The sequence below is a fragment of the Rattus norvegicus genome, chromosome 6 (assembly GCF_036323735.1).
Source record: "Rattus norvegicus strain BN/NHsdMcwi chromosome 6, GRCr8, whole genome shotgun sequence".
NCBI classification, from domain to species: Eukaryota; Metazoa; Chordata; class Mammalia; order Rodentia; family Muridae; genus Rattus; species Rattus norvegicus.
The window spans coordinates 112,454,878-112,481,595 of NC_086024.1; the positions used below are offsets into that span (position 1 = coordinate 112,454,878).

General features: G+C 51.1%; 2 protein-coding genes across 22 annotated transcripts in view; one reads left to right on the plus strand and one right to left on the minus strand.

Annotated features, from left to right (window-relative positions):
- Tmem63c (transmembrane protein 63c) overlaps nucleotides 1-14,855 on the plus strand; it is a 71,425-nt gene extending 56,570 nt beyond the window's left edge. For 17 of the 21 annotated variants that reach the window (XM_063261951.1, XM_006240384.4, XM_063261950.1 and 14 more), the window contains 7 exons: nucleotides 692-757; nucleotides 4,934-5,096; nucleotides 5,327-5,432; nucleotides 5,817-5,984; nucleotides 7,622-7,731; nucleotides 9,331-9,402; nucleotides 12,253-14,855. In XM_063261951.1, coding sequence (XP_063118021.1) covers nucleotides 692-757; nucleotides 4,934-5,096; nucleotides 5,327-5,432; nucleotides 5,817-5,984; nucleotides 7,622-7,731; nucleotides 9,331-9,402; nucleotides 12,253-12,447 — 880 coding nt within the window. In that variant the 3' untranslated portion in view covers nucleotides 12,448-14,855. Of the gene's footprint in view, nucleotides 1-691; nucleotides 758-1,472; nucleotides 1,507-4,933; nucleotides 5,097-5,326; nucleotides 5,433-5,816; nucleotides 5,985-7,621; nucleotides 7,732-9,330; nucleotides 9,403-9,565; nucleotides 9,831-12,252 lie in introns of those variants that run through there. The other 4 variants (XR_010052096.1, XR_005505527.2, NM_001108045.1 and 1 more) reach the window with 3 other exon arrangements.
- Nucleotides 14,856-20,454: 5,599 nt separating this feature from the next.
- Nucleotides 20,455-25,909, minus strand: Ngb (neuroglobin). Its single transcript, NM_033359.3, has 4 exons — nucleotides 25,412-25,909; nucleotides 23,654-23,765; nucleotides 22,830-22,949; nucleotides 20,455-21,479 (listed from the first exon to the last, which is right to left on the minus strand). The coding sequence occupies exons 1-4, from the start codon at nucleotides 25,498-25,500 to the stop codon at nucleotides 21,345-21,347; spliced, it is 456 nt and encodes a 151-aa protein (NP_203523.2). The 5' UTR covers nucleotides 25,501-25,909; the 3' UTR covers nucleotides 20,455-21,344.
- Nucleotides 25,910-26,718: the final 809 nt, after the last annotated feature.

The window sequence follows — 26,718 nt, forward strand, 5'->3', positions numbered from 1 at the left end:
CAACATAAATGGGAAGTTGAGGAGAGAGAGGAGAGAGGAGAGAGGAGAGAGGAGAGAGGGGAGGGGAGAGAGGGAGGAGAGAGGAGAGAGGGAGGAGAGAGGAGAGAGGGAGGAGAGAGGAGAGAGAGAGAGGAGAGAGGAGAGAGGGGAGAGGAGAGAGGGGAGAGGAGAGAGGGTAGGGGAGAGAGGAGAGAGAGAGAGGAGAGAGGAGAGAGGGGAGGAGAGAGGAGAGAGAGAGAGGGGAGAGGAGAGAGGGGAGGGGAGAGAGGAGAGAGGGAGGAGAGAGGAGAGAGGGAGGAGAGAGAGAGGAGAGAGGGAGGAGAGAGGAGAGAGGAGGGAGGAGAGAGGGAGGAGAGAGAGAAAGAGAAAGAGAGGGGGGAGAGAGGAGAGAGAGAAAGAGAGAGAGAGAGAGAGAGAGAGAGAGAGAGAGAGAGAGAGAGAGAGAGAACTCAGAGAGATAATTAGCAAAGATCTGTTGGAAAAAGTGGCCTTGAGCTGTAAGGCCAAGAGTGAGGGGACACAGATGACGTGCATTAAGAAGAAGGGAACAGGGTGACTGACCAGCTAACACCAAGCCAGGGATTCAGGGGATCATTGAGGGACAACAGAAAGTAGCGACAGAAGAATTGAGCTCTTCGCTGGAGCACATGGACACTGTAACTGAAGGTCTGGTTTTTGTTCTTCATTCCAGTCTGGATGTGTTTTTGCGCTGGCTCTTTGACATCTACTATCTCGAACATGCAACCATCAGGTTCCAGTGAGTATTCTTGGGTGTACACAGGGTTTTCTGTGTGTCTGCACTAGTGTGGGTATGTGTACCCTTCCCCATTCCAACCCTGCATCAGTGGACCCAGGGGTAGGCATCCAGTAGGAGCGATTCCCAGAATCCTCTGTTCCTAACCTGTGTTGTGGTCCCCTTTGGCAATCAGTGAAGACCAGGGACCTCTTCTTGAAATCACTGTAGTTTCAAAAGGAGTTACCACAGATTTTACAGGACAGGGGATCCCAACATGTCTTCAGATAGTTTTCCTCACCCGGTAATATTTTGCATGAATGTAGTGTTGTTAAAATACATGAAGCTGACCAAGTTGTCTCCAGTTATCACCCACAAGTGGCGTATGTAAGTGTGTAACATACATGCATCGTGCTGTTATCAGAGGCAAGAGGGATGGCTCAGTGGTTAGGAGTGTATACTGTTTTTCCAAGGACAAGACGGAGTTCACTAGGTGGTTCCAAACTGTAACTCCAGCTCCAGGGGATCCAACAGTCCTTTCTGGCCTCCTTGAACACCGTACTTCCCTATACAAACCCACACATGCGCACACACATCCAACCATCATTTCAAAGTAAAATAAAATAAATACAGTTATCAAAATGCTTTCCAGTGTGTGGCAGTCTTCGTTAACCCATCAATAAGATAATACGTTTTAAATAGAAGCAGTGTAATGTTACACTTTTTGTTTACTTTGCAGACATCCGTGTGAAGACTGACTAAACTACTGGAATAAGAACATTAAAGTGGGGGGAGGGCGGGTGGTGACAGGATCTATAAATCTAGCCTGTTGTGCTTTGGTTGTTTTTTTTAATAAGGTTTATAGTATTTGAAAACCCCAGTTTTCAAAGACACATTGCAAACGACTTCATCTTTCCACAGCTTGCTCTTTGAGGCAAGGACCAGGACCCTCTAAGTTTTCTCTAGTTAACTGACATTGTAGTCCTAGGAAGCTCTTCCCTAAAGTGAATGGGTTCATCTTTGGCTAGGCAACCTGTCTTCAGTACAGTTTACTCAGTAATAAAGCTGAGCTCCTGAGTCAACTTGGACTCCGTGAAGAAAGAACATGAAGAGTGTTGCTTTTAGTCCCAGATCCTACTAGACTCGAGATTCCCCTTCCTCAGCCTCCTATGGGAACCACACCTCCGTCCTGTGCTCACTAGGTAAATGTTCTACCTCTGAGCTAGTTCTGCCTCTTAAGAGCTTTTGAAGAAATTCTGAAATGTGGCCAGAGGCTCATAGTTCTCTCGACAGGGACAATAACACGATGTGCAGGGACAATAACACGATGTGTAGATGGTGATGCTGAGAAATGCCAGACACTCTGAAGTCTCTCTTTAAAATAATTGTGTCTGTGTGTGTGTCTGTCTGTCTGTGTGTCTGTCTGTCTGTCTGTGCGTGTGCGTGTGTGTCTGTGTGTATATGTCTGTGTGTGTGTGCCTGTGTGTGTGTGTCTGTGTGTGTCTGTGTCTGTGTGTATGTGTGTATGTGTCTGTGTCTGTGTGTGTCTGTGTGTGTGTCTGTCTGTCTGTGTGTCTGTCTGTCTGTGCGTGTGCGTGTGTGTCTGTGTGTATATGTCTGTGTGTGTGTGTCTGTGTGTGTGTCTGTGTCTGTGTGTATGTGTGTATGTGTCTGTGTGTGTGTGTCTGTGTGTGTGTGTGTCTGTGTGTGTATGTGTGTGTGTGTGTCTGTGTGTGTGTATGTGTGTGTGTGTGTGTGTGTGTGTGTGTGTGTGTGTGTCTGTGTGTGTGAAGCTATGTGAAGGCCTGTGGTTTTTTTGCTGATGTTCTTCAAGGAAAGAAATGACAAATTTCAATTAGAGGTTAGTGAAACTAAAGATGTCATCGTGCGGACTGAAGAGATAGCTCAGCTGTTAAGATCATGTATCGTTCTTGCAGAAGACCCAGGTTTGGTTCCTAGCACCTATTCTAGGTGGCTCACAACCTCCTGTCACTCCAGCCCGAGGGGAATCTGATGCCTCTGGCCTCTGTGGGCACCTGCACCCATGGGCGCATCTCCACACACAAACACATATACCCTATGTGTATTTAAAGTAATAAAAAACAAATCCTTAAAACTTTTTTTTAAAGATGTCATCATATTTTCTCTTCTAAGACCATATGTCTTCAGAGTTCTGAGTCTATCCGGATGCTAGACATCTAACAGTCCCATTCTAAACCATATTTTATTTAGTTCATCTATATGTCTGCTCAAAAAGGCTGCTTGTTAAATTGGGTTCTTGGTATCTAGGCGTTTATATTCATGTGTGTGCATGAGAACTGCACCTCTAGGTGTCCCTGCACAGAGTAAAGTACCTACCTCCCTGGGGCATGCAGCCTGCAGGCCACCATCTTAGATGTGATCTATCATTGGTTAAAAATGCCATGATGCAGAGTGGCTATTTATGGATCTTTTTCTCATTAATTTATTTATTCACTTTACATCCAGATTGCAGCCCCCCAGCCCCAGTCTCTCCCTCCATGGCACCTCTCCCTACCACAATTCCCCTTCACCTATGAGAAGGGGGAGATGTCCCCTGGCATCTCAACCCGCCCTGACACCTCAAGTCACTGCAGGACTAGGCACATCCTCTCCCACTGAGGCCAGACAAGGCAGCCCATTTAGGGGAACAGGATCAACAAGCAGGCAACAGTCAGGGTAAATCCCTGCTCCAGTTGTTGGGGAATCTACATGAGGTCCAAGCTGCACATCTGCTACATATAGCAGGGGGCCTAAGTCCAGCCATTGTATTCTCTTTGGTTGGTGGTTCAGTCTCTGAGAGTCCCAAGGGTCCAGGTTAGTTGACTCTGTTTATCTCTCTATCTCTTCCGGGTTCATCAATCTTTCCCCGAACTCTTCCACAAGAGTTCCCATTTGACCATGGTCTCTGCATCCATTTTGGCCAGCTACCTCTCTGGAGCCTCTCAGAGAACAATTAAGCTAGGTTCCTGTCTGTGTGTGAATCCAGATGACAGATAAAAGCATAGCCTGAGATACCAAGGTAGTTGAAGCCTCCTTCACATTGCAGGCCTACAATGTGTCCCTATTGATCCTCTGAGAACAGCTCAGCACATTCCCCACCCCCAACTCCCAAACTGTCAGTGATTGCAACTGCATTGATGTATGTCACATAGGGCACTGTGAATCCAAACCAGCAGTAACAAATACAGCTTCCAACAGTGTCTTCACATGTTGTATATTGTTACAAGGCTTTGACCGACAAAGGGGCACCAAAGTTCACGTGACTTTTTCATATTGTCTCACAATGCATCCCTGCGAATCCACTACTTGTGCAGTCACAGTGAGAATTGCCTCTTCTGTCCAGACACAGACCTCCATAGAGACAGGGCTGACTGGCACACTCATCAAAGTTGAATCCACAGTGGTCTCCAAGGAATCCGGGTGTATGGTCACAGAAGTGAGCTCCAAGAGCATCCTGACACGTGGCACCATTTAGACTTGGCTGGGAACCATATCCATCGATTTCTAGCTCATGGTTCACACCAGAACACGCTTGGGGACAGACACATGTGTATCTTATCTTATTGAGGCATACTGCCTCAGTCATGCAGGGGTCAGAAACACTTTCACCCACTTCCAAGTCACAATGGCTGCCTTGGTATCCAGGCACACAGAAGCAGGAGTGGCCATTGATTCCATCCTGGCACACAGCCCCACTGTGGCCAGGACTGGAAGCACACTCATTGTCATCTGTCTCCTAGAACCTTCCAGCATTTCCAGCAGGACGGATACAGGCAGTGTGTACTCAGGGTCTTCATGGTAGGTCCCTCCTTGTTGTCAGGCATTCCTTCCGTGGGAATTAGTGGTAGTTTCATAGGTCAGCCCTGTACCCAGGAGGACATTGGCATAGGAAACCCCTTTCTCCTGAGGTAGTCACACAAGTGGAAATTCCTTGGTGGAGATTGGAGACGCGCCGGTTTTTTAGCTCTTCATAGTCTTTGTCCAAATGATGGCAACTGTTGTCCTGTGAAAACCCTGATGCATAGAATCATTTTGGCAAGAATTTAAGAGATAGCTGATATTGTCTGTTTATAGATCTTTATTCTCTCTGTCCACTCTCTCTGCTGTTTCTGTCTTTTCCTCCCCCAACATCTCTTTCTTCTATCCTTCCACTGCCTCCTACCTTCCTCCACTGCCCAGGTGCGTGTTCCTTCCAGACAATGGTGCGTTCTTTATCAACTACGTGATCACATCAGCTCTGTTTGGCACAGGCATGGAGCTGATGCGCCTGGGGTCACTCTGCACATACTGCACCCGCCTCTTCTTATCCAGATCAGAGCCAGAGAGAGTTCACATCAGAAAGGTGAGGTCCAGCCCTTCTGTAAGCATAGTCTTCTGGGAGGGAAAGGAAAGGGTCAGCTAGGAGTGCCAGGACCCACGATGGAGGCCTGTGACCATGGGTGGCTATTTCTTGGACTCCAAGGTGGGAAGAAGTGTTGTCTCTAGGAGTGAGCTGCCAGCCAGCTCTCTAGAGGGATCCCAGAAGCTTGCAAGACAAGGGAAACTAAGGGTGACTCCTGCCTTCTGCCTTAGAATCTGGCCATGGATTTCCAATTTGGACGAGAGTATGCATGGATGTTGAACGTCTTCAGCGTGGTGATGGCATATAGCATCACTTGCCCTATAATCGTCCCGTTTGGTAAGTCATCTATGAGGTACTGCTCCCCCCGCCCCTAGAAATAAGAGGAGAAACAATCTCCATGACAACAGGCCACCTCCCAGAGCATGCGGAGATCTGGGACAGACTGGCAGGGAGCTGGGAGGAGCAGGGCCCAGCCATGGGACTGTTTGGATGGCTGCTCACAAGGGATGTTGGTTAAATGCGTGCATGAATGAATGACATCACCAAGCTGGCAGAATCTGTTCTAGAGGTGACAGAAATCATCTCCGTAGGTCTCCCACAGCCCATCCTGGGCCCTTGTTACAATGAGTCTGGCCTCTAAGCTCTATAGGCAGCCGAGGGCAGCACAGATCTGCCAGGTTAGAGCAACCAGTAAAGGTATCTCTGTCTTCTGGTCCCCAGGGCTGCTGTATCTGTGCATGAAGCACATCACAGACCGCTATAACATGTACTACTCCTATGCGCCCACCAAACTGAACGCGCAGATCCACATGGCCGCTGTCTACCAGGCCATATTTGCCCCACTGTTGGGACTCTTCTGGATGCTCTTCTTCTCAATCCTGAGAGTAGGTGGGTGCCCAGCCTGCTCTTTGGTCCCACCTCTGCCTGACCTCTGTCCTGTGAGTCCCTTGAGATACCTCTGACAGAAGAGGAGAGCTTAGGATGAGCAGGACATTGCCTGTGGGACTTGGCCAAGTCCAGTGACTGCTCTGGACCACAGTGCATGCATTAACCTTGGCAGAACTTTGAGACAGAGGCAAAGTCCAAATGATGTGGCTCTGGCTTCGAGTATAAAATGTCACATTCTTTCCTTTCTAAATGTAGATGGGCAGAAAATAGAAGAGCAGCTTTTGGGACCTGATGGCCATGCCATTTCCCCTGGGAGCCCGTACAATGCCTGCTTTCATGGGTTTGCCAGAACCCAGAAAAGGGAATCAGATTCTGCCACGATGGCTACCTTTCCCTCACAGTTTGGTTAAACACAGATGCTTCTGCTGTCTTGGGGAAACCAGAGGCATCTTCACAGAAGTTCCCAGTGGCCACAGACTGGGTGCTCCTCAGCTCTCTCCCGTCTGGGTTACTCATGTCCCAAGGGGGTTCCCAACTCCACTGCCCTTCCCTCCTGTGGCAACTTACTGTATCCCCTGTGGTGCATTTTTCCTTGCTCTCTGTCAGAATGACACCTCCCATTATAGTCACAGCACAGTCAATATTTGTTAAAATTGTTTCCTGCCACCTGGGAGGCATTTTCCCCCTTAAGTGCCTTTTTTATAAATATCAAAAATGAAAAAGAAAAATTACAGGGACCAAAAGCTGTTACCCATAATTCCATCTACAGCTGGGTGGGGTGGTTTTTTTGTTTGTTTGTTTGTTTGTTTTTCCTTTGTTCCCCAACTCTAGCTAGGCATTTGCTCAGGGGAGGGAGCAAAGTGAGGGTGTGTGTTAGTTTATTGTTGTTTATAAAGTCGTGACTATCCACACTGTAACTCGCAATCTTAAATCCTGGGTCTTCATCTGCACATTATGCTCTGGCTGGCTTCGTGAGTCATGAGTCTGTTTGAGTGGCCTTTGGCAGCCACATTGAAGGCTACGGCTTTTGTTAGCCCTCGGTGGCTGGATGTTGTTGAAGCTGTTTAGCAGTTTGTGCTATTGCACACCCGTGCACCGGTAAGCTTCATTTGACAGTCGCCTGAGACTGGAGAGTTAATTTTCCATGTTAAAAATCTGTTACCTTTGTGGAAACCAATGCACAGGTAAAATATGTAAATGACTTTTGAATGTTGGGTTGCCTTTTAGTGGGGCCACCAAGGAAAAGGGAGGCTCAGAGTCTGGGGGGGAGGGCAGAACCGATGACTTGAAGATACCTCTGAGGAACCATGGAAATGGGTAGTTGACAGATCAAGAGAGACTCCCTTTTAATGGATGTTGGTGTGGGTGACTTAGATCCATCCAAATCCTGTTTTCCATAGAACACACAATAAGCCACATTCTAAACTGGCTGAAAAGAACACGGGGATGACCTCCTTGTGTCATGCTCACTCCTTGCTGGGGGGCAGTGCAGGGGCTTCTCTGCCCTAGCTCAGTGGTCCCATTGAGGTTCTGAAGCGGGTGGCCCCCGGCATCTGCAAAGCAGCTCTGCCGCCCTGCCTCCACCCCGACTTTGGCACTCCAGCTCCATGCCCACGGCCTTCTCTCATCCCTGTCAGGTTCCCTCCACAGCATCACTTTGTTTTCCTTGTCGTCGATCATCATCTCCGTGATCATCGCCTTTTCTGGCGTTTTTCTGGGGAAGTTCCGGATTGCCCAACAGTATGAGGTAAGTTGTCAGCCAGCTTGTCCTCCCCACCGCTGATACTTCTGGTTCTAAAGATATGACTTTGAGGTGCCCTGCTAGAAGCACCCAGAATACAACAGGACAAGAGGGGTGGCCATTACCCTTAGCCCAAGGTTTGCAGGCTCAGTGGCCTCACATGCCATCCAAAGGCACTGCTCCCCACCCTCCCAACGCCTCTCCCGAATAACAGGTGTCTCTCCCACCACATGAGTCGGGTCCAGTCACTGCGAGCACCACTGCAAGGGCTCAGAGAGTGGGGAGGAGGGAGAAACAGAGAGGGGCAAAGGACGGTGTGAATGGAGCCAGGGCTATGGGGGTGCTGGAGGCTGTCTGTTTAGAGGAGCCCCTAGTGAGTCCTCTGGCTTCTTGGCAGGGGTACCCAGGGTAATCATCAGGCTCTGGAGACAAGACTCATCCCACGCCAAGTCAGAGCCTTGCCAGCAATACTGAGTATTTGCGTCAGCATTTCTCAGAGTGACCATCCACGCTGGGACACTGGAGTGATTTCCAATGGATAAAACACAATTTTTGCACTTCATGATTATGAACTTCTCTCCCCAATTGACTTTTTATAGTAACTAGTTGTTTATAGCAGTAAAGGGTTTTCTTTCTGAATGATGTATATAAAGAAAAAATAATAATTTGAGGTATGACACTCTGCAGAGGGAGCCTTCTTGGAAGCATTTCGTCTTGCTCTATCTGTCTGTATCTGGGACCCGATTAGAGTGTAAGTTCCAGGCTAGAGGAGGGCCATAACGAATTCTTCTCTAATACACACACACACACACACACACACACACACACACAGAGAGAGAGAGAGAGAGAGAGAGACAGAGAGAGAGACAGAGAGAGAGACAGAGACAGAGACAGAGAGAAAGAGAGAGAGAGAGAGAGAGAGAGAGAGGAGAGAGACTCTAATACTATGATTATCACAAGATCTGTTTGCATTTGTGTCACCCCAGAGGAGGAGGGTGGTGGGGAACTTAGGTAAGATTGAGGGTCCCTAGACAAAGACAGCAGTTAGAGCAGGCCCTTCTTTAAAACCCATTCCAACTATAATTGTTTCCCCCTTTATGGTTTTGGGAATAGAACATTCCAGAAGGGATTCTTAGCACCCAACTCTTTCCCTTTTTTTTTTTTTTTTTTTTTTCTGAGCTTTCTGCCCTGCCTTCTGGTCTAAATGTCTAAAAGACAAAGAGCCAACCAAGTGGTAGGGTATACACCTTTAGTCCCACACTCAGGAGGCAGAGGCAGGCAGATCTCTGTGAGTTGGAGGCCAGCCTGGTCTACAGAGCCAGTTCCACAAGAGCCAGGACTACAGAGAGAAACAGAGAAATCCTGTCTTCAAAAACAAACAAAAACCCAAAAAAAACAAAACAAAAAAGGAAGGAAGGAAGAAAAAAAGAAAGAGAAAGAAAGAAAGAAAGAAAGAAAGGAAGAAAGAAAGAAAGAAAAGGAAAAGGAAGAAGTTGAGGGGCCACGGTGGCAAGCCAGAGGCCCTGGTGTGGTATGGGCAGAGGGTGGGAGGGGGCAAAGGGCAGGCGCCATCTTTTGATGGACCACTCTTCACTCTTCCCACAGCAGCCTGAGGAAGAAACAGAGACTGTGTTTGATGTGGAACCAAGCAGCACCACCTCCACTCCCACCTCCCTTGTGAGTTTCTGTGGACAGACGAGTTAAGAGGGTGGGGCCTTGCAGGGGCAGTACACTCCAATGACATGGGGGCGGGACGCCAGTGTTTAGTGCCTACCCTGGGTACTGGGGAGGAGCTGGGACCCCTGGGTTCCCTCTTGTGACACAGCAGGACTTGGCCCAGGTCCAAATGCTTCCGTGGCCCTGGCTGAAGAATGAGGTGAGAAGACCCAGCTCTAGCCCGACAGTGGATAGGAGTCACCCAGAGAGGAGAGAGCCAGAGTTGCCGTACACCATCAGTGAGATCCATATCTCAGAGACCGCAATGGAGTAGTTGCAGGGCCATGCTGGGGCTCGGCCTCGGGACCCAAGGCTGCCTCCAGGGCACAGGTGTTGGCCAGAGCGGTGCAGACAGAGCTGCAGGGAGCTATTGATGGACCCAGTGAATGGTAAGGCAGGGGCAGCACCCGATGGATGAGTCTACTAGCCTGCCGAGAGCCGAGGCTGGACACAGAGTGTGTGACCAGTGGACTGGGAGAGGCTCCCATGGCCTTTGGCTCGCCTGGATGACAGGACCCCTTGCCCCTCATCCTTGCCACATGTGCCCATGTGATCATTTAGGCATATTTAAAGCTGGGCACAGGATCCTTTGTACCCCAGTGCTAGGTACCTCCAACGAGCACTGAAGAAGGGTACCGGCGGACCTGGGCACTTGGGGAAGCTTCCCCAAGAAGGGACTATGTCATGCAGCTGGAGGAATGGGAGTCAAGGTTGCCGGGTGAAACAGGGTGTGGGAAGAGTATTGGAGGAAGAGAGAAGAGCCTGGGCAAAGGCCAGAAGAGATCTGGAACCTGTGGGGAAAACAGAAGACAATGCCTCACATGGATATACAGAGGATACCTTGGGCAGGGCCTACACTGTCCAGGGGCTTTCTTTTTTCTTCTTCCTTCCTTCCTTCTTTCTTTCTTTCTTTTTTTTTTTTTTTTTTTTTTTTTTTGAGGCGAGCAGAGTTGAGTCAAAGCCCAACAACATTAGCAGACTCACCCGGCCGTGGGCACGCACAAGAGATGTGTCCGAACCCTGGTTGTGCCTCACTTGAAAGGATAAACCAAACCCAAACCCTTACAGTCAGTGACAAACTGTCTTTGAGAGGAACAGATCAGGGATGACTTTCTCTGGCTGATAGGAGCACTCTCGCTGGTACAGGGGAGATCTAAGAGCCGGAAGCCTTGCTTTTTTTCTGGATCAATAAACTCCCATCGTTAGGGACTTTTCATCCCCCAAACTTAATTATTACTGCTTTTCTGTGTGGGAGACTGATTGAACCCATGACCTTATGCATACTAGGTAGCTACACTCCTGAGCTAGGGCGTGGCCAGAGTTTGAACCAGGTTCGTTTAACTATAAGATTTGTGCTTAAAGAAAAAAGAAAGGATGATCGAACTTATTATTTATGCATGTGTTTATTTTTTGAGACAGGGTTTCCATGTGGGCATCCCGGTCTCCATCTTCAAATTCAAGTGATTCTCCCACCTCAGCTTCCAGAGTAACAGGGACTTCACAGGCGGGTGCCCATGCCCGACTTAGACTCTTACAAATCCTTTATGCTTATGATAGTGGTATATGGACATGGTAGGCAACTGTGGGAATGAGAAACGAGAGGAGCAAGAACGATGAAATAAAACGTTCATACTCCCATCACCGAGGGATGGTCACTGAGACACTGGTGTACATTCTTTGAGATCTCTGTGGATGTGTGTATCTCTTCCAAATAGCTTGTGCTCATATATATATGGAATATTCTACATGCATATATGGATTTTTTTTTTGCTCAAGTGGAATTCCACTGTACATACATTTTTATAACCTGGGCAATGGACAGCGTGCTGACATACATGCATTTTGATCTTTTTGCCTACCCGGATTCAAATAGCCCTCGTTACTCATCTTTTATAACTGGCCTAGACCCAGAACTAGTTGAGTATCTTTGCTAGATTAGGACTTGGAAAGACCAAGCCAGCCCTGCAGAATGCTCCCAGCTTTCCCTCCCTTCCCCATTCCCTGAAAGCTGGATGCTTGAGAGGCTCAAGTTCAGTGCTGGAGCTAGAATGTACCCTGAAGTCCAGTGCTTCACCTCGGCGATCTGTAATACCCCATTCATTCCTGTGAGTGGCGCTAGTGAGACTGCTGGGTTTGCCACCTGTTTTTCCCACTGTTCAGCTACCATTTCCTTTTTTACAGCCAAAATGTCTACCAGGTGTGCTTTGGTGCTATGCCCGTGTCTAGGTGTTTCCCAGGACGGTTCCCTCACCACCTGAAGCCGTCTATGTATACTAGAGTATGGAAAGGTGTTAGGTTTATCTCATCATTACTGACTTTTAAAGTAGAGAGAGCGATGAAAAGCCATTGCAACAGGTGACAGATTGCCCCTTCCCCTAGTACTCCCCGTGTGTCTCTAATCTGACGCCTTCCCTGGCATTCCTGAAACCAGCCCTCGGTGTGACAGGAACCAACTAGCGCTCTCAAGCTCTGAATCTGTGACATATTGCAGGAAAACATTCTAGCTGGTAAATGGGAGCCTCTCCAGTTCAGTGGGCACCTAGGCCATTTTCTCCTGGGAACAGATAATGTGTAAACGAGCTGGGAAGCCTGCCTGATACTAAACCAACCCTGTCAGCTCCGAGGTAGCCAGCAGGCTTCGTCTCTTTGGCGCTCACTCAATGATGAAGAACAAGCCAGAAGAAGGACAAGCCTGCTGGGGGTGGGGTAGGCAGAAGTGACAGGGTGGGGCATGAGGAGAGACAGTGTACCCTATACTTGCCTCTGATATGACTGTGCCTCATCTCACCTTCCCCTCTCTGTCCCGAGCAGCTGTACGTGGCCACCGTGCTACAGGAACCGGAGCTGAACCTGACCCCCGCCTCCTCCCCAGCCCGGCACACCTATGGCACCATGAACAGCCAGCCAGAAGAGGGAGAAGAAGAGAGTGGTCTGAGAGGCTTTGCAAGGGAGCTGGACCCAGCCCAGTTCCAGGAAGGGCTGGAACTAGAGGGCCAGAGCCACTGATTAGGACTCCAGCTGAGGGGTCAGGGGAGAGCCTGGTGAGGGAAGGCAGGCAGGAGCTCCCTCCCACAGACTTTGGGAAGCTCCTGACAGACATCTGCCACCCTGTGGCCCTTTGAAGAGCCAAATCTGCTGACCAGTCAGAAAGGGTGGGCTGGAGTGGAGGAGGCTTAGGCCATGTTTCTGGGACTGGTAGCTGAAGTCCAGGACCCAAGAGACTATATGCTGTGTGTCGTGCTGGGGTCAAGCTGGTACGAGTGTGCATAAGGAAGAGGTAGGAAGAAGCCCACTGACAGCTTTCTGGGGGGTTCATCATCCCCTACCCAACTCCAGCTGCCCACCAAGGATTGCTCCAGACCCCCATCCTCCACTGCAGTCTGAGCAGAGAAAGGTATGTGTACTGGGCCTTGTGAACAAGATACCGGTGGCTGTCTCATCACAGGTTTCCCTACAGAGCATCTAGAAACTCTGTACCTCATCCTCTGAGCAAGAGGCAGCTGGGACAAGCCTGGGGAGTGACTGAGGCCTTCCCTGTTTCTCTGCTCTGCTATCTACTTATAATGGTAGCTGGGACACCTACTCGGGCTCATTAAAGGAGACCTACATGCATGTGGTAAAGGAAACTATGCCTAATCCTTGCTGGTCGACTTAAGGGTGTGTGTGTGTGTGTGTGTGTGTGTGTGTGTGTGTGTGTGTGTGTGTGTGTGTGTGTGTGTAGGGGTGGCATAGAGTTCAGGAAACAATGTCTTCTCTCCAAAACTGAGCCATGGAAATTAGGCACACCTCAGTCCCAAGGATAAATGAAAAGATCCCCAAAACCTGGAGGCAGCCACCAAGGCATCCTCTGCCCCATGTATGTGAGTGCTGTGTCCCAGCATGGCCAAGAGTGGTGAAGGTACTGGCCATCCCCTGCCCTCAGAAGGACTCTTCCTCTTTCAAGCTGCCCTGCCTGGCCTCCAGTGTGGTAGCGGCTCAGGAGTTACAAATGCTTTCCCACAGTGGTGGCATCGTCCCAGTCCCGCCAGGGTTACCCAGAAGAGGAGTGGTGTCCCCCGCTCCCCACGGAGAAGACCCTTCTGATGGGCAAGCCTCTGGCTGGAGGAGCAAGCCCCCAAAATGCTGGTGGCTCAGCACCTCTGCCCCCTTCTGAGGTGTTCCAACTTCTGCCTCTTAGGACAAGGTATTTTCAGGACTACCATGAAGCCTGAGCCACCGGAACCAAGGGGTCTGTAGTCCCTGAAACTCCTTCCCAGATACCTGGGTTCCTCTTTGCTGCCCATTTACTACAGGTGGGTCTAGACTCATTCCATCCCAGTGTCTGCAGCTATGGCTGCCCTAAAAACAGATCGCTTGGCCTGGCCTCTGCTCCATCTCTGTCACACCCGGGCCACTTGGGCAGTTCCAAGCTTCACTCCAGGGCAGCAACAGTTGCTCAAGGAGCAGGGAGTGTCCCAGCCCATGACTTGTCCCCAAATGCTAGCATAGTGATCTTTGCAGAGAGCTTGAGTCAGCTGCAAAAGCGGCTACCTCCAATCCTTGTCAAGCTTGGAATAAGGGTAGAACTACAGGCAGCCAGGCCCTTACGTACTCCAGTACCCCGAGGCCCGAGGCCCAGGGATTTCATCAATAAAGTGAAGAACTTCTTCATAGCAGAGTGGTCAGGCCCAACATCTAGCTCTGCCCAAAGTGGGGAGTTACAGTCTACCCCCCCAACCGTGTGTACTTGGTGTGTAGTGATCTAGAATGCAACCAGAACCTAGTCCAGGGCCTTTTCTCTGGGCACTGCTTGCTGGCGCCTGCCCCAGATGCCTGCAGCTCTGTCTGCCGCTGCTGGCTCTCCCTTCTACCCTGATCCACTGTAACCCATGGAAGCTTCAGGTATAAGGGGTCCTGTAGACAGCAGGGCAGGATGGCCAGAGGGCCTTCCCCCTCTGAATCTGGGTCAAAATTGGCCTGGTTCTGATGCCGATGTTGGGCAAGTGGTGGATCCCTCTCTGCTCTTCCAGGAGCTGTCCCCCTGACTAGACCTTGAGTTTGCAAGGTCACTAAAGGCCCTCCTCAGCACCTGCCATCCCAGCCCATTGGTCATCATCCCACCCTGGCCTCACTCTCAGTCCATCTTCTTTGATCCCCTCTGAAGGGAGATGCCTCCCAGGAGACCCGGAATGACACAGAGCCTCACAGAGGGGGGGACCCTTACTGGGCTTAGAGCAGCCTCATCCCTGCCTGCCTGTCCCTCAACTGCCTCTGGAAGCAAAGTGCCTATCAGCAGTGTTGTATCCTCGGGGGGAGGGGGTGTCCTGGAGGGGTGTGGACTAACCACAGTTGCTACCACTAAGGGAATGTGCCAGAATGCTGAACCTTCTTGTTATTGATGTATGACTGTGCCTTGAATAAACAAGTCCTCCTAACCTCTGCTGGCCTGTGTCTGCCTCAGGGCCAACAGGGCCTTCTCCACCTGGAAGGAGCCAGGGCTGTTAAGGGCTGACCCCAAAGTCACCAGGCTGAGGCAGCATACCTCACTGCGTGACTCCTACCCTGTATCGCTGCCTCTTCTGGGATCCCTCTACTCCCCAGGGCCTTCCCTGGCCTCAGCTCAAGGAGGAGGGGGTAGAAGGGTTGATAACTATTGCCAGTTGGTTAGACAGACAGGAAGTGGCTCTGCCTCCTTCCTGTATAGCAAGTGAATGCCACCCCAGAGGCCACTGGAGTAGGAGCACACTTGGCTGAGTGTTGAGCCAGGACAGCAGATAGGTTACCTGGCCCAGGTAGAACCACAGGCCAGGCTTGGGCATATATACCTGGGCATAGAGAAGAGAAGGTAATCTATTGAGATGGTGGGTTTCAGGGAGAGTTGGGGACAGTCATGCAGGCCTGGATAGGACAAGAAATGAACTGAGAGTGAGGCTAGGGTGGGATGATGACCTTAAGTAAAGCTTAAGGCAAGAAGAAAATACTTGTGGCAAGAAGAAAATAGTTCCCTGCCCGATGACATACCTCTGAGCTAAGAGGCCTGAGTTCTGGTCTTCTCCCGTGTGGCTGACACTAGGCTGTTCGTTCATCCCCAGAGTAGGAGGAAGACCTAAGTTCAACATGCTGTGTAGAGCAGAGTCAACTGTGGTGAGGGACAGGGTAGGTTGGGGCGAGAAGGCCTCTCCTGTGGCAGCTCCCTGTGGGGACAGACCATAACCCTCTTGGGTTAGCTGTTCACTGCCACCACCTGTACAGAGCCATCTCCTCAAGCACTTGACCCACCTGTGGGTGCCGGTTCAAAGCCCACTGCAGCAGGAGTCAGGAGAGGAGTCTAGACCCTTGTTCAACAAGTGCTTACGAGGCTGTTTCAGGGAAAGGAGGTGTCAAGAGCAGAAGGGGCGGGGCCTGATGACTATGCTTAGTGGGCTTGAGCTGCTGCAAGAGGGGGACCTACAACCCACAAACCCCTGTAGTGTCAGCTCTTTCTCAGGGCTCTCTTCTTGGGGGCTACAAACCTCCAGCTTGCAGACATTGGGGCATTGGCACCCTTTTGGGGGACATTGCTCAGATGGACACAAAAAGACTAGAAGAAAGGCTACATGGAGGGGGATGAGTAGCCCAAGGTGTGGGGGTGGGGGGATGCTCAGAAGGGTACGAGAGTGGATCCTCATACTTAGCACGCAAGGAGGACCGGGGGCTTAGGTGATAGGTGTGCCTGACTGGGGGTGGGACTAAGACACAAGGCAAGAGGGAGGCTTGGCACCAGAAAGGTCTAGAATGTCAGTCACTGGACTGTGTCCATAGGGCACTGTAGCACCCAGGCAAGCGCCATACTGGGCACCATCAGCCTGAGAGGAGCAGGAAGGCCTGAGGCTCCTTGCAAATTCTGCCTAGAAGCCTTTAAACCCAGAACAAATAGAAGCAGCTCTTGGCCACCCTATCCCTGCTGCCTCTCTGAAGGCAGCTCAGGTCTGTCCTGAGGGACATCCCTGCTGGCCCAGCTGCAGGCTTCTAGGTCACTGTGTGGGAGGCCCTGGGGCATAGGAGGAGCCGGGATTCCAAGAAGACAAATTCCCAGTTCTGCCCAACCCAAACTGTTTCTGAATATCTGCCAGCCCCTTGGCATTGACAACCCGCAGTCCAGCATCACCCAGTGACAAGTGGGAGTCTCTTAGATGGACCAAAGGTTCTGGGGTTGTCCCTGGTCACCTCCATGTCACAGAAACCCTAGCTGTGTATGTATAGCAGGCACCACCCACTCTGGCAGGCCTCATCAGCCCAGGCTAGACATGAGTGATGGGCACAGATCCTGGCGTATGATTCTTACTCTGTTATTCAGTTCCAAGAGCCCCATCCTGGGCCTCAGGGCCCCTTCTACTTTGTCAGCTTCAGCAACTGTTTAAGGAATCGCCTCTTCTCTCTTCTCTAAACACAGCCCAGAGTGGTTTTCACGACAGCCTGCTCATTCCTAGGCAATAGAAGGTTCCAAGTGCAATAAACAAACCCGTTACATAATGGGATGTCAGGCAGGGATAAGTGCTTTGAAGAAAGAACAGAACAAGGTGAAGAGAAGGGACTGACTGGAGACGGGAGGGTATTTTGGCCCTTATGGGATCTGGGAGAAAAGCTCCTGGGGATGGGGCGTAAGAAGAGTGGAGGGTCTACAAGACAAAGTGCAGGGCTCGAAGAGCCAGGGGAAGGCTAGAGGGGCTGAAACAGTGAGCAAGGAAGGAGAGGGCCAAGGAAGTTCTGAGAGGGCAGGGATCCCTGTGGGAGTCTGTTAGGACTTCAGACTTTCTCCTGGTGATGTGGGAGGCTACTGGGGATTCCAGGAAGAGTAGCATGCTTGGCTTTGGTAATTTAATTTTTCGGAAAATACACTTTTTTATTTTTAAAAGATTTGTTTATTTTATGTATGAGTATTCTATCTGCACGTACACCTGCACACCAGAAGAGGGCATCAGATCCCAGTACAGATGGTTGTGAGCCACCATGTGGGTGCTGGGAATTGAACTCAGGACCTCTGGAAGAGCAGTCAGTGCTCTTAACCGCTGAGCCACTATTTTCTCCAGCCCCACTACTTTTTATTTTCATACTGAGTCCAGCTCTTTAGTTTAGCTCTTCAGTTTTCTGAGCTCTAGGATTGCCTGTGTGTGTGCGCCACCGAACCCTGCTATCTTAATCATTCTTTAAGTATACAGTTAGGCACTGTTAAGTAGATTTGCCATAATGTACAGCCATCGTCACACTCACAACCTTTCATCTCTGTACCCACGCAACAGTATCTCACCCTTCTAGCTCCAAGGTCACCCAGGACACCCTCATGTACTGAGGTGAACACCGGGCTGTGGGGAGCAGAAATTCCAACTGGAACTGTCTGTGAGAGGAAATGGAGTAACTTAGCTAGGGGTAGAGTCGAGAATAGAGAGAAAAGCAGTGTAATGAGCCGCCATCCGGGCTGAAGACTCACGTGTGGGGAGAGGTGGGTCAGAGAGAAATCCAGAAGCCAGGATAACTCTAAGATGTTAGCCAGGATGACTTGGCAGTAGTGACACAGGTGGTGGTGAAGACTGGGAAGGAGATGCCTGGGGCATGCTGCCTCCGCTCATGCTACATTTGAGACACCACTTGCTAGATAAGGAAGTTAGGCGGGGAACCTTTAAACCTCGGGGGCAGTTGGGATGATGTTTAAGCAAGGAAAAGGCCAAGACTGAAAAGGGAACGGGAGCAAACTCAGATGAAGAGAAGACTCGGAGGATGAGCCACCACAAGAAGGAGAGAAGAGTCCACAAGGCGATGGAAGGCGCAATAATAAGTACCAGAAGGGCCTCCGAGAGGAGGGAGGGAACCTCAGGGCTCACCACTCACAGCAGAACTATGGCAGAGAAACACAGAGCCTCAGTCACGTAGAGGATGCTGGTCATATTGTCAACAGACAACTGATTGCTCCCACGAGACAACGGGAAACGGGGAAGGAACTGGCAGAGACGGAAAGACTCCAAGTGCAGAGCAAGGACCAGATGCAGAACAATGATTCTGAGACATCGGGGGAACTGGAATCTGGGTGGGGACGAGGTGAGGCTGGCATATTCTAGAGTCCAAATATAAAGAGACTCTCTAGAAAGGACTTCGGAGGGTCAGCAAGGCAAAGAATGCGGACCCTTGCTTAGAAACTCTCTAGCGAAGAGAAAGCAGGGAAGGGCCGACCTTGAGGTGATGCCAGATGGGGTTCATGTGGACTCACTACTCCCTGGCTTTTCATGGCTGGTTGGGATTTTCCTTAAGTTCAAACATGAAGAAGTGATCAACTCTAAGTACTGCTGAGAGGAGGAGCTAGCTGAAGGCTAAGGAAGGCAAGGCTCCTAACAGAGCAAGGTGGAATCTGGTGGTTTCAATCAGAGCCGACAGAGTAGAGAGAAAATCTGGCCACAGTAAATTCTCATACAGCAGCCAGAAGGCTGTTCTTTTGAAGAATTTTTCTCAAAGGAACCAAAAAGGACCAGGAGCTGGAGAGGGAAGGAGGAGGGATTATTCTTTCACACACACACACACACACACACACACACACACACACACACACACACACACACACACGTACTCACGCACACACGATACCTGGTAGCTCAAGACATGGCCAGAGAAGGGTGTTTTTTTACTAAGCAGGTCACCCCAGTCACCTCAGTGAGCATCACATGCCTGGGAGTATTAGGCCAGCATAAATAACTGGGTCTAAGCCGTCTGTCTTTAGGTTTATGAGGGTGGGCTTGGGAGGGGACCATATCCCAGCCTGCTGCAGGCTGCTGGCCGGAGAAAACACTTCCTGCATAACAGTGGGAACAGCATTCCCAGCAGGCTACTGATACACATCTGCAGCCCCGCTGCCCCAATCCCTGCCATCTGGGCTGAATGGGAAAAACTGCCCAGCTGAGAACATGCAAAATCCAGCTGCCGCCAGTTTACCACCCATCCATACTGAGCAGCCCCAAGCCAGGGCAGCTACCCCGAGACTGTTCCCAGGCCAGCTGCAGGCCCATTCCTAGAGCCCTGGAGCCCCGGGGAACTAAGCCACCTGCTCAGACAATGGTCATTTTTCACGCTGTTCTGCTCCATCATGTCCCAGGCTGTCTTTGCCTGTGGGGTCTCACACCCCAGACCCAGACTACTTCCCTCAAGCAATAGGTGCTGTGTGTCATCTCTCATTATCTTTGTGTTACTCTGACAAAATGCCTGACAAAAACAACACAGGAGGAAAGGTTTATTCTGTCTCCTGATTTTGGAGGATTTCAGACCATCATGACGGGGTTCACGGCAGTGGGTATGTGTCATGGTGCTGTTTCCTATGGTGGACCAGGAAGGGTGGGGCCAGAACTAGGAACCGGGCTCCCATCTTTGGAGGTCCACTCCCGAGTGCCTACTTTGACCACCCAGATCCTACTTTCTAAAGGTCCCACAGCCTTCAAAGTAGTTGCTACAGACTCAGCACAGACATTGAAAACATTCAGACTCAAGGCACCCAGGCACAAGCACAAGAGAGGGTTATATCCTGTTCAAATTAAGTTCTCAATGGTAGTGCTGGGGACTGGGAGCCTTCTCTATGCGGCCACTTAGGGCCAGGGCTATTTTTTCACTCTCGTGTTTAGCACACAGCCTTCAAGGTCACTGTGAACTCTGCATTAATGGTGAATGTCTGAGCATGAGGAACATGTGGCTATTTGGAGATTGGTGTGAAGGGTGTGGACATGGTCTCTAGAGCCACACGGACTACTGGTTAGAACTGTCCCCCATCCACCTGTTCCAAGGGAAGCTGGCCCAGGTGTGTGCCCAGAGAAAAGAACTGGATTTGGTGGCCTCGTAGCCAGTCTGGACACAGGATACCCCATCCTTTACCACCATTGCCCCAGCCTTTCACGGCTCCTCCTCTTCTGCCCATTCAGGCCTTGGGCCTGCGGACCCCCTGCCTCCGTCCTGTTCTGAGTCCCAGTGCTTTGTGGCTTCATCCAGCACAGGTCAAGGCCCACAGAAGGTCCAGTCAGGGAGGGTCAGCACACAGAGCGTGTTTATTTTTTGCGAGTCTACAGAACCACGGCACAGAGCAAGAAAGTGTAGGTGTCTGGGAATGGGAACAAGGGCCCTTCCCACTCTATTTGCTCTCGCTCATCTGCCCAGACACAGGTCCACTTCAAGTGCTAAACACAGACTTAGGGGCCCGCAGCTGGAGAGTGGCGGGTGAGCAGAAGAGGCTGTGGAGACAGGATTCAGCCCTGTGAGAGTAAGGTGACAGGAGGAGCCCCAGAACTCAGGGCCCCATGGGATGAGGTTACTCTTCTTCCTTGCCCTTCTGGCTTCTCCATTCTGGCTGGCCAGCGAGGTTTCCCCAAAAAGAATATTGGGGTGCTTCTACCAGAAATGCCGAACCAAGAGCATAAGAGGTTTTGTGTGGTATCTGAGCAGCTGAGACCCAGGGTGCCCACTGACACTGAAGAATGCCATCTTCCATGCTCCCCTTGCCTGAGATCCCCACAAACACTAAAGCCTCTCTCCTTCATCGTTGGAAAGTAAACAGCCTGGCAGGAAAGTATCAGAGAGACTGGGCAGGCAAAATGGAACATTCTAGAAGCCTAGTTTGCTTTTCCCTCACCTTGACAGAAAGCTTCTCGGAGAAGAACCCCCATGCCTCCTCACTACCAAAACTGTTCTGCTTCCTGGGGAGAGCTAACCAGGCCTGCAGCAGTGCATCTGTGAGGATGAGGGAGGGAAATCCACCTCCTTGCTGTGGACCAGCAGCTGAGCCAGCCCTCTCCTATCACCTCTCTTGGATGGCCAAGGGGATGAGAACTGAGGTACAGAGAGACCCTGGGGGAGAGGCTAAGACTACAACAGGCAGATCAACAGACAGACACACATAGATAGGGGCTCTGGCTTGTCTCTTACTCCCCGTCCCAGCCTCGGCTCATGGCTTGCACCACAGCTCCGTAGAGTTGGCTCCAGGCGGTCCTTGTAGCCGGCGTAAAGTCGGGACCCAGGCACTTCTCCAGCATGTAGAGCAGGGACTCACCTACTGTCTGCAGAGGCAAGAGGTACCTTGTCATCTGAAGGCAGGAAGGTAGCATTCCATTTACAGGTGAGAAAGCGGAAGCCCTGTGCCGGCGAGGGGGACACAGGTGGTTCTCTTTCCCACACAGGGTTCATGCTTCTTAAGCAGGCCCCGAGGGTCACCTTGAGTGTCACCCTATGTCCACTTTTCCCCCTAAGTGTGAAAATGCACGGTGGATACTGGCAACCACTCACGAGAGGGGCCTATGCATTGTCTTGAAACTGTCCGCTCAGATTCAACCAACTCAGTGCTTTCAGATCTCAGCTTCCCTATTTGCAAGGTAGCAGTCATGAGATCGGAACCAGCGAGGTGTGAGTGAAGATTATGGCCAACACTCACAGTCTGGATGACCTGGAGCAGTTTACCCCTCTGAGCCTTAGTTGATTCGTGAGCCTAACAGAGAAAACAAAACTCTGGCTTCTGTTAAAAGCACTTAGTGTGGCGGCTGCACACAGTAGGCCTTATCTAAGGTTTATTTATCCCACATATATTATTAGACATTCCGTAAGGACTAGGCATTGTGTAAATGCCCAGACGGAGAGTCAGTCAAGGCCATCCATGCCCTCCTCACAGAGCTTTCCCACAATGGGGTTGGGCATTACCAGGGCTGGGGCTCCCCATGAGCCAGGACTTGGGTAGGATGCCGTCTCTGACACGAGTTACCTTTGTGACCAGTTCTGACCAGTGGAGCATTAGTGTCAGCAGTGCCAGCAGAGGGTTTATAGCACTGGGGCTCATGTTCTCGGTAGCAGCTTGAGTGGCAGCCCTTGCCTGCTAAGACCTAGCTAGCATGGGGAAGGTTTAAAAGCTCACAGGTCACCTTAGACATTCTAGACCTAGTGGAGTTGACCTCAGCACATACATGACTCCATCCAGACTCCAGAGGAAGAACTGCCCAGCTGAGTCCAGCCACCAGAACTCAAAATCTGCTTTAAGGGAGGACTTTCAGGGTGGTTGGATACCTAAAGAAGGATGACCAAACCAACTGATGCCCGAGGGCTGCTAAGCCTTCATGGGTCTTTACGGTTGTTGTTATTGTTGTTGCTGCCATCTTGTTTTGCTTTTTCTTTTTTTCGAAACAAGGTCTCTCTGTGTAGCCCTGACTGTCCTGGAACTCGCTCTGCAGAGCTGGCTGGCTTCAACTCAGATGTCCATCTGTCTGGGAGAGTCAGTGTCAGTCACATAGCGGGCACAGAACCAGAGCAGCCCTTTATTTCCTGTCAGCTGTGAGGTGGGGTGGGGGACAATGGGTTGGGTCTGGGATAGAGTGGCCGCTGCAGGTCTGGAGCTCAGGAGTGAGAAAGTACCCACTACCCACCGAGAAGGAGCTGAGCCTCACTCCCACTGCCCGATGCTTCCTGCCCAAGGTGGCCAGGTACTCCTCCAGTGAAGACAGGTCCTCTACGTTGGTCACAGCAGCATCAATCACAAGCATAACCTGTCAAGGACACAGAGGGCCCAGCACAATCCTATCTGCTTACCACCACAGGCTAGAACCCGGGCTTCTCAACCAGGAAGGCTTTCAGAGCAGGATCAGAGGGTAGCAGGAAGTGAGTGTCTGTAAACAGTAGGTGTTCAGCATGTGCTGGCTTTACTCTGAAATCCCGCCCATGAAGCCCTTCTCTTTTAGGGTCTTAAAACCTTTGATACACCTGCAGGACAGTATTGCCTGCGTGGAACTAGTAAACTGAGGTGCTGTGAGGATCATGAGTTCAGCCTAGTTTTCATAGGCTGGTAGGCCCAAGGGGTCGAGATCTACCGTACAATCCATGGGAGCCAGAGGACAAGGCAGAACAATGTACTAGGGGGTCCAGTTGGCTCGAAGACGGGGTTGGGGGAGGAGACTGGGTCCAATCCAGAGGAAAGGGCACAGTGTGTGTGTATGTATGTGTATAGAGACTGTGTGTACATGTGTGTGCAGAGGCTGTGTGTGTGTTTATATGTGTGCAGAGGCTGTGTGTGTACATATGTGTGCAGAGGCTGTGTTTATGTGTGTGCAGAGGCTGTGTGTGTGTGTGTGTGTGTGTGTGTGTGTATGTGTGTGTTTATATGTGCAGAGCTGTTTTCTTAATCCCGAGTCCTTTTTTCTTTACTAAGACAATGTTCTGCAGATCTGAGACCTCATGGCTCTGCCTCCCTCACCTTCCTAATGTGGTCCAGGAATTCTGGAGAGGAGAGACAGTCCTCAGGACTGGAGAACTGGCGGCCATTGTACTGGAAGAGAGGCAGCAGGCTGGGTTCCAGGGCGAAGAGCCTGGGGGTTAGGAGCAGAGGTCATAGCACAGTGAGTGGCAACTGCAGCAGACCCTGGCTGGCCAGAAGAAAGCCACAATACACCCCCAACCTGGCACTACCAGCTTAGTCAGTGCCTCCTCCCTTCCTTTTGGAGGACACTTGTGTCCCCAGCCTCTCATATCAGCTGGCAGACAGTAGCCCCTCCCTAAACAAGTGAAGGCTGAGTTTGGGACAGGTAGGAGTCTCAAACCAAAATCTAGGGGGAACTTCCCTTTTGGATCAAAACTTCTCAATGCCCTTGTAGCTGAGGAGGCTTAGACGGGCAGTGACGTCAAGATCACGCTCCTTGCACTACTGAGCACGGAGTATCTCACATGTGGTTACCTGGGGTGGAGTACCCCTCCTACTTTTTTTTTTTTTTTTTTTGGTTCTTTTTTTCCAGAGCTGGGGACCGAACCCAGGGCCTTGCGCTTCCTAGGCAAGCGCTCTACCACTGAGCTAAATCCCCAACCCCGACCCCTCCTACTTTTAAGCAGTGGGTTCAGAGGAGGAGACAGAAGCTCAGAGAGTTTGTTAAGCAAGCCGCCTTAAGTTACACAGTAAAGTCACAGTGGGTACCAGGATAGGGGAAAATAAATTTAGAAAAGTACAGTTGGCACAACCAGAAAACTTCAGCCTTGCTGGGGAGAGCTTGCGTTTTTGTATAACTCTTTTATGTGGCTGAATTTATTCCCGAGAGGTTTGTAAAGTCATGTTCCAAAGTTTTGAACCGGCCTAGGGAGCTACGATGAGGGAGAGTGGCCCTTTGGTGACAGAGCCTGAGGTGAGGCTGAAAACCAGCCAGCCTTCTCTCTCTCTCTCTCTCTCTCTCTCTCTCTCTCTCTCTCCTCTCTCCTCTCTCCTCTCTCCTCCTCTCTCTCTCTCTCTCTCTCTCTCTCTCTCTCTCTCTCTCTCTCCTCTCTCTCTCCTCTCTCCTCTCTCTCTCTCTCTCTCTCTCTCTCCTCTCTCCTCTCTCCTCTCTCCTCTCTCCTCTCTCCTCTCTCCTCTCTCCTCTCTCCCCTCCCTCCCACCCTCCCTCCCTTCCTCTCTTCCTCCCTCCTTCCCTCTTCTTCCCTCCCTCTTCCCAGTGGTGAGACTGGATGCCTGCTGCCTCCCTCCTGGAGCTTCTCTGGTCCTAAGCCTGTGTTTTCTCATCTTACTGGTCGCTCTCCTGGGCCAGAACTATATGGTCTCCTTCCATTTGAGAGGGTGGGCACAAGCGGGTGGGCATGGGGGCCCGTCCTACGGTTCTACTGTTTCAGGAGCCTGCATACCCTAGCTGGTCTTCGGGTCACTCATTTCCTCCTACCAGCTGGCTACTCTGAGCGGCCCTGCAGTCACTAGCCACCGGACACTGGGATAACAAAGGAAGGAGCGTGAGGGTATTGCGTCCATTTGCCCACATTGTGGGTTCTGGTAAAGGACCCCATCAGACCTCAACCAATTCAGATAGGAGTCGCTATCCGGGAAGAGCAGATGGGACAGCACCACCTGTCGCTGAGCACACACCCCTCTCTTAGGAGCACCACCGCAGGCTTCTCCTCCTCCAGTAACAAGTCCAGCAATTTTGAGCCCACTTCGGTCAGGTACCCCTTCACTCGCACCCCGGAGCCCCGCAGCTCTCACCTGGAGAACAGGACAGTGCCATGTTCCAGAGGGCTGCGGCTCACTGCCCGCCAGCTCTGCCGGATCAGCTCTGACTCTAGGCGCTCCATACTCTCTCTCTCCCAGGAGAGTCGCGGGACGCAGTGATGGGACCCTCGAGGCGTGGGCACGGCGTCAACGCACATGCAGCGCCATCTCCTCGGAGACGCGGGGGAGCCCCCCTCCAGGCCCAGTGCCTTAGTCGGGCGGGGCCCAGCAACGGTGTCTTTGCTGGTCCAGCCCAGAGGATGTGCAGGGCCAGCTTGGCCGCGGGCGCTTCCGGGGACCCCGCTTGGGCAGCTGCGCCCTGCACCCCGAAGCTCCCAGAGAACCGCCCTTTAAAGCTACGGTGGCTCCCACCCACTCTGGCCCAGGGAGGCTTGCGCGCTCCCTCTGCACCCGCCTTAGGGACTACCCGAGGCCTGGGAAATGTCCGGGCTTCAGAGTCTAACAGAAATTGCTGAGCCCCTGGGCTGTTTCACTCTTGAAAACTAGTGGATATGACTTCTCTGGACTGGCTTGTGGTGCGTGCCTGTAATCTCAATGCCTGAGAGGCAGAAAATTGAAAGGATTAAGCCAGTCTGGGCTACATAAATCGCCTCATTCCCCTCTAGTAATAACTAATCACTTCCTATTTCTGATAAAGACACTGGGAAGCCCAGTGTTCAAGGTGAGTCACACCTCTTCATGAGAAAACTCTTGGGCTTGCCATCTCCTGGGCTCATGGTCTCCAGTCTCTCTAGAGTTCAGCTAGAGGGACCTAGGTCACTACACTGGTCTGTCTGTCCTATGCTCAAATCCTGGCTCTGACTGGGCTACTTGCACAACGTTGGATCCACCAAAGCTCTCAGTTTAAGGGACAGAGCCCAAACCACAGACACCTCCATCCAAGTGTGGGCTCTAATCTGAGGTCTGTTGGATCACCTCTGTCCCCAAACAGTAAGTAGTAATGCACTACATACACATCCATGGAGTTAAAGTCATGCTCTACCATCCCATGATCTACTGAAAATGGTGATACAAACCCAAAACAAATAGATCCCCAAACCCCTCCAAAGCAAAAACAAAGAAATGAGGTGCTAGGGGATGGATCAGAGGGCATCCTTCCAGCAAATGTGAGGACAGGAGTTCAATCACCAGCACGCGCACGCACGCACACGCGCGCGCACACACACACACACACACACACACACACAGAGAGAGAGAGAGAGAGAGAGAGAGAGAGAGAGAGAGAGAGAGAGAGAGAGAGAGAGAGAGCGCGCCGGGAGTAGTCTAATCCCAGCACTGGG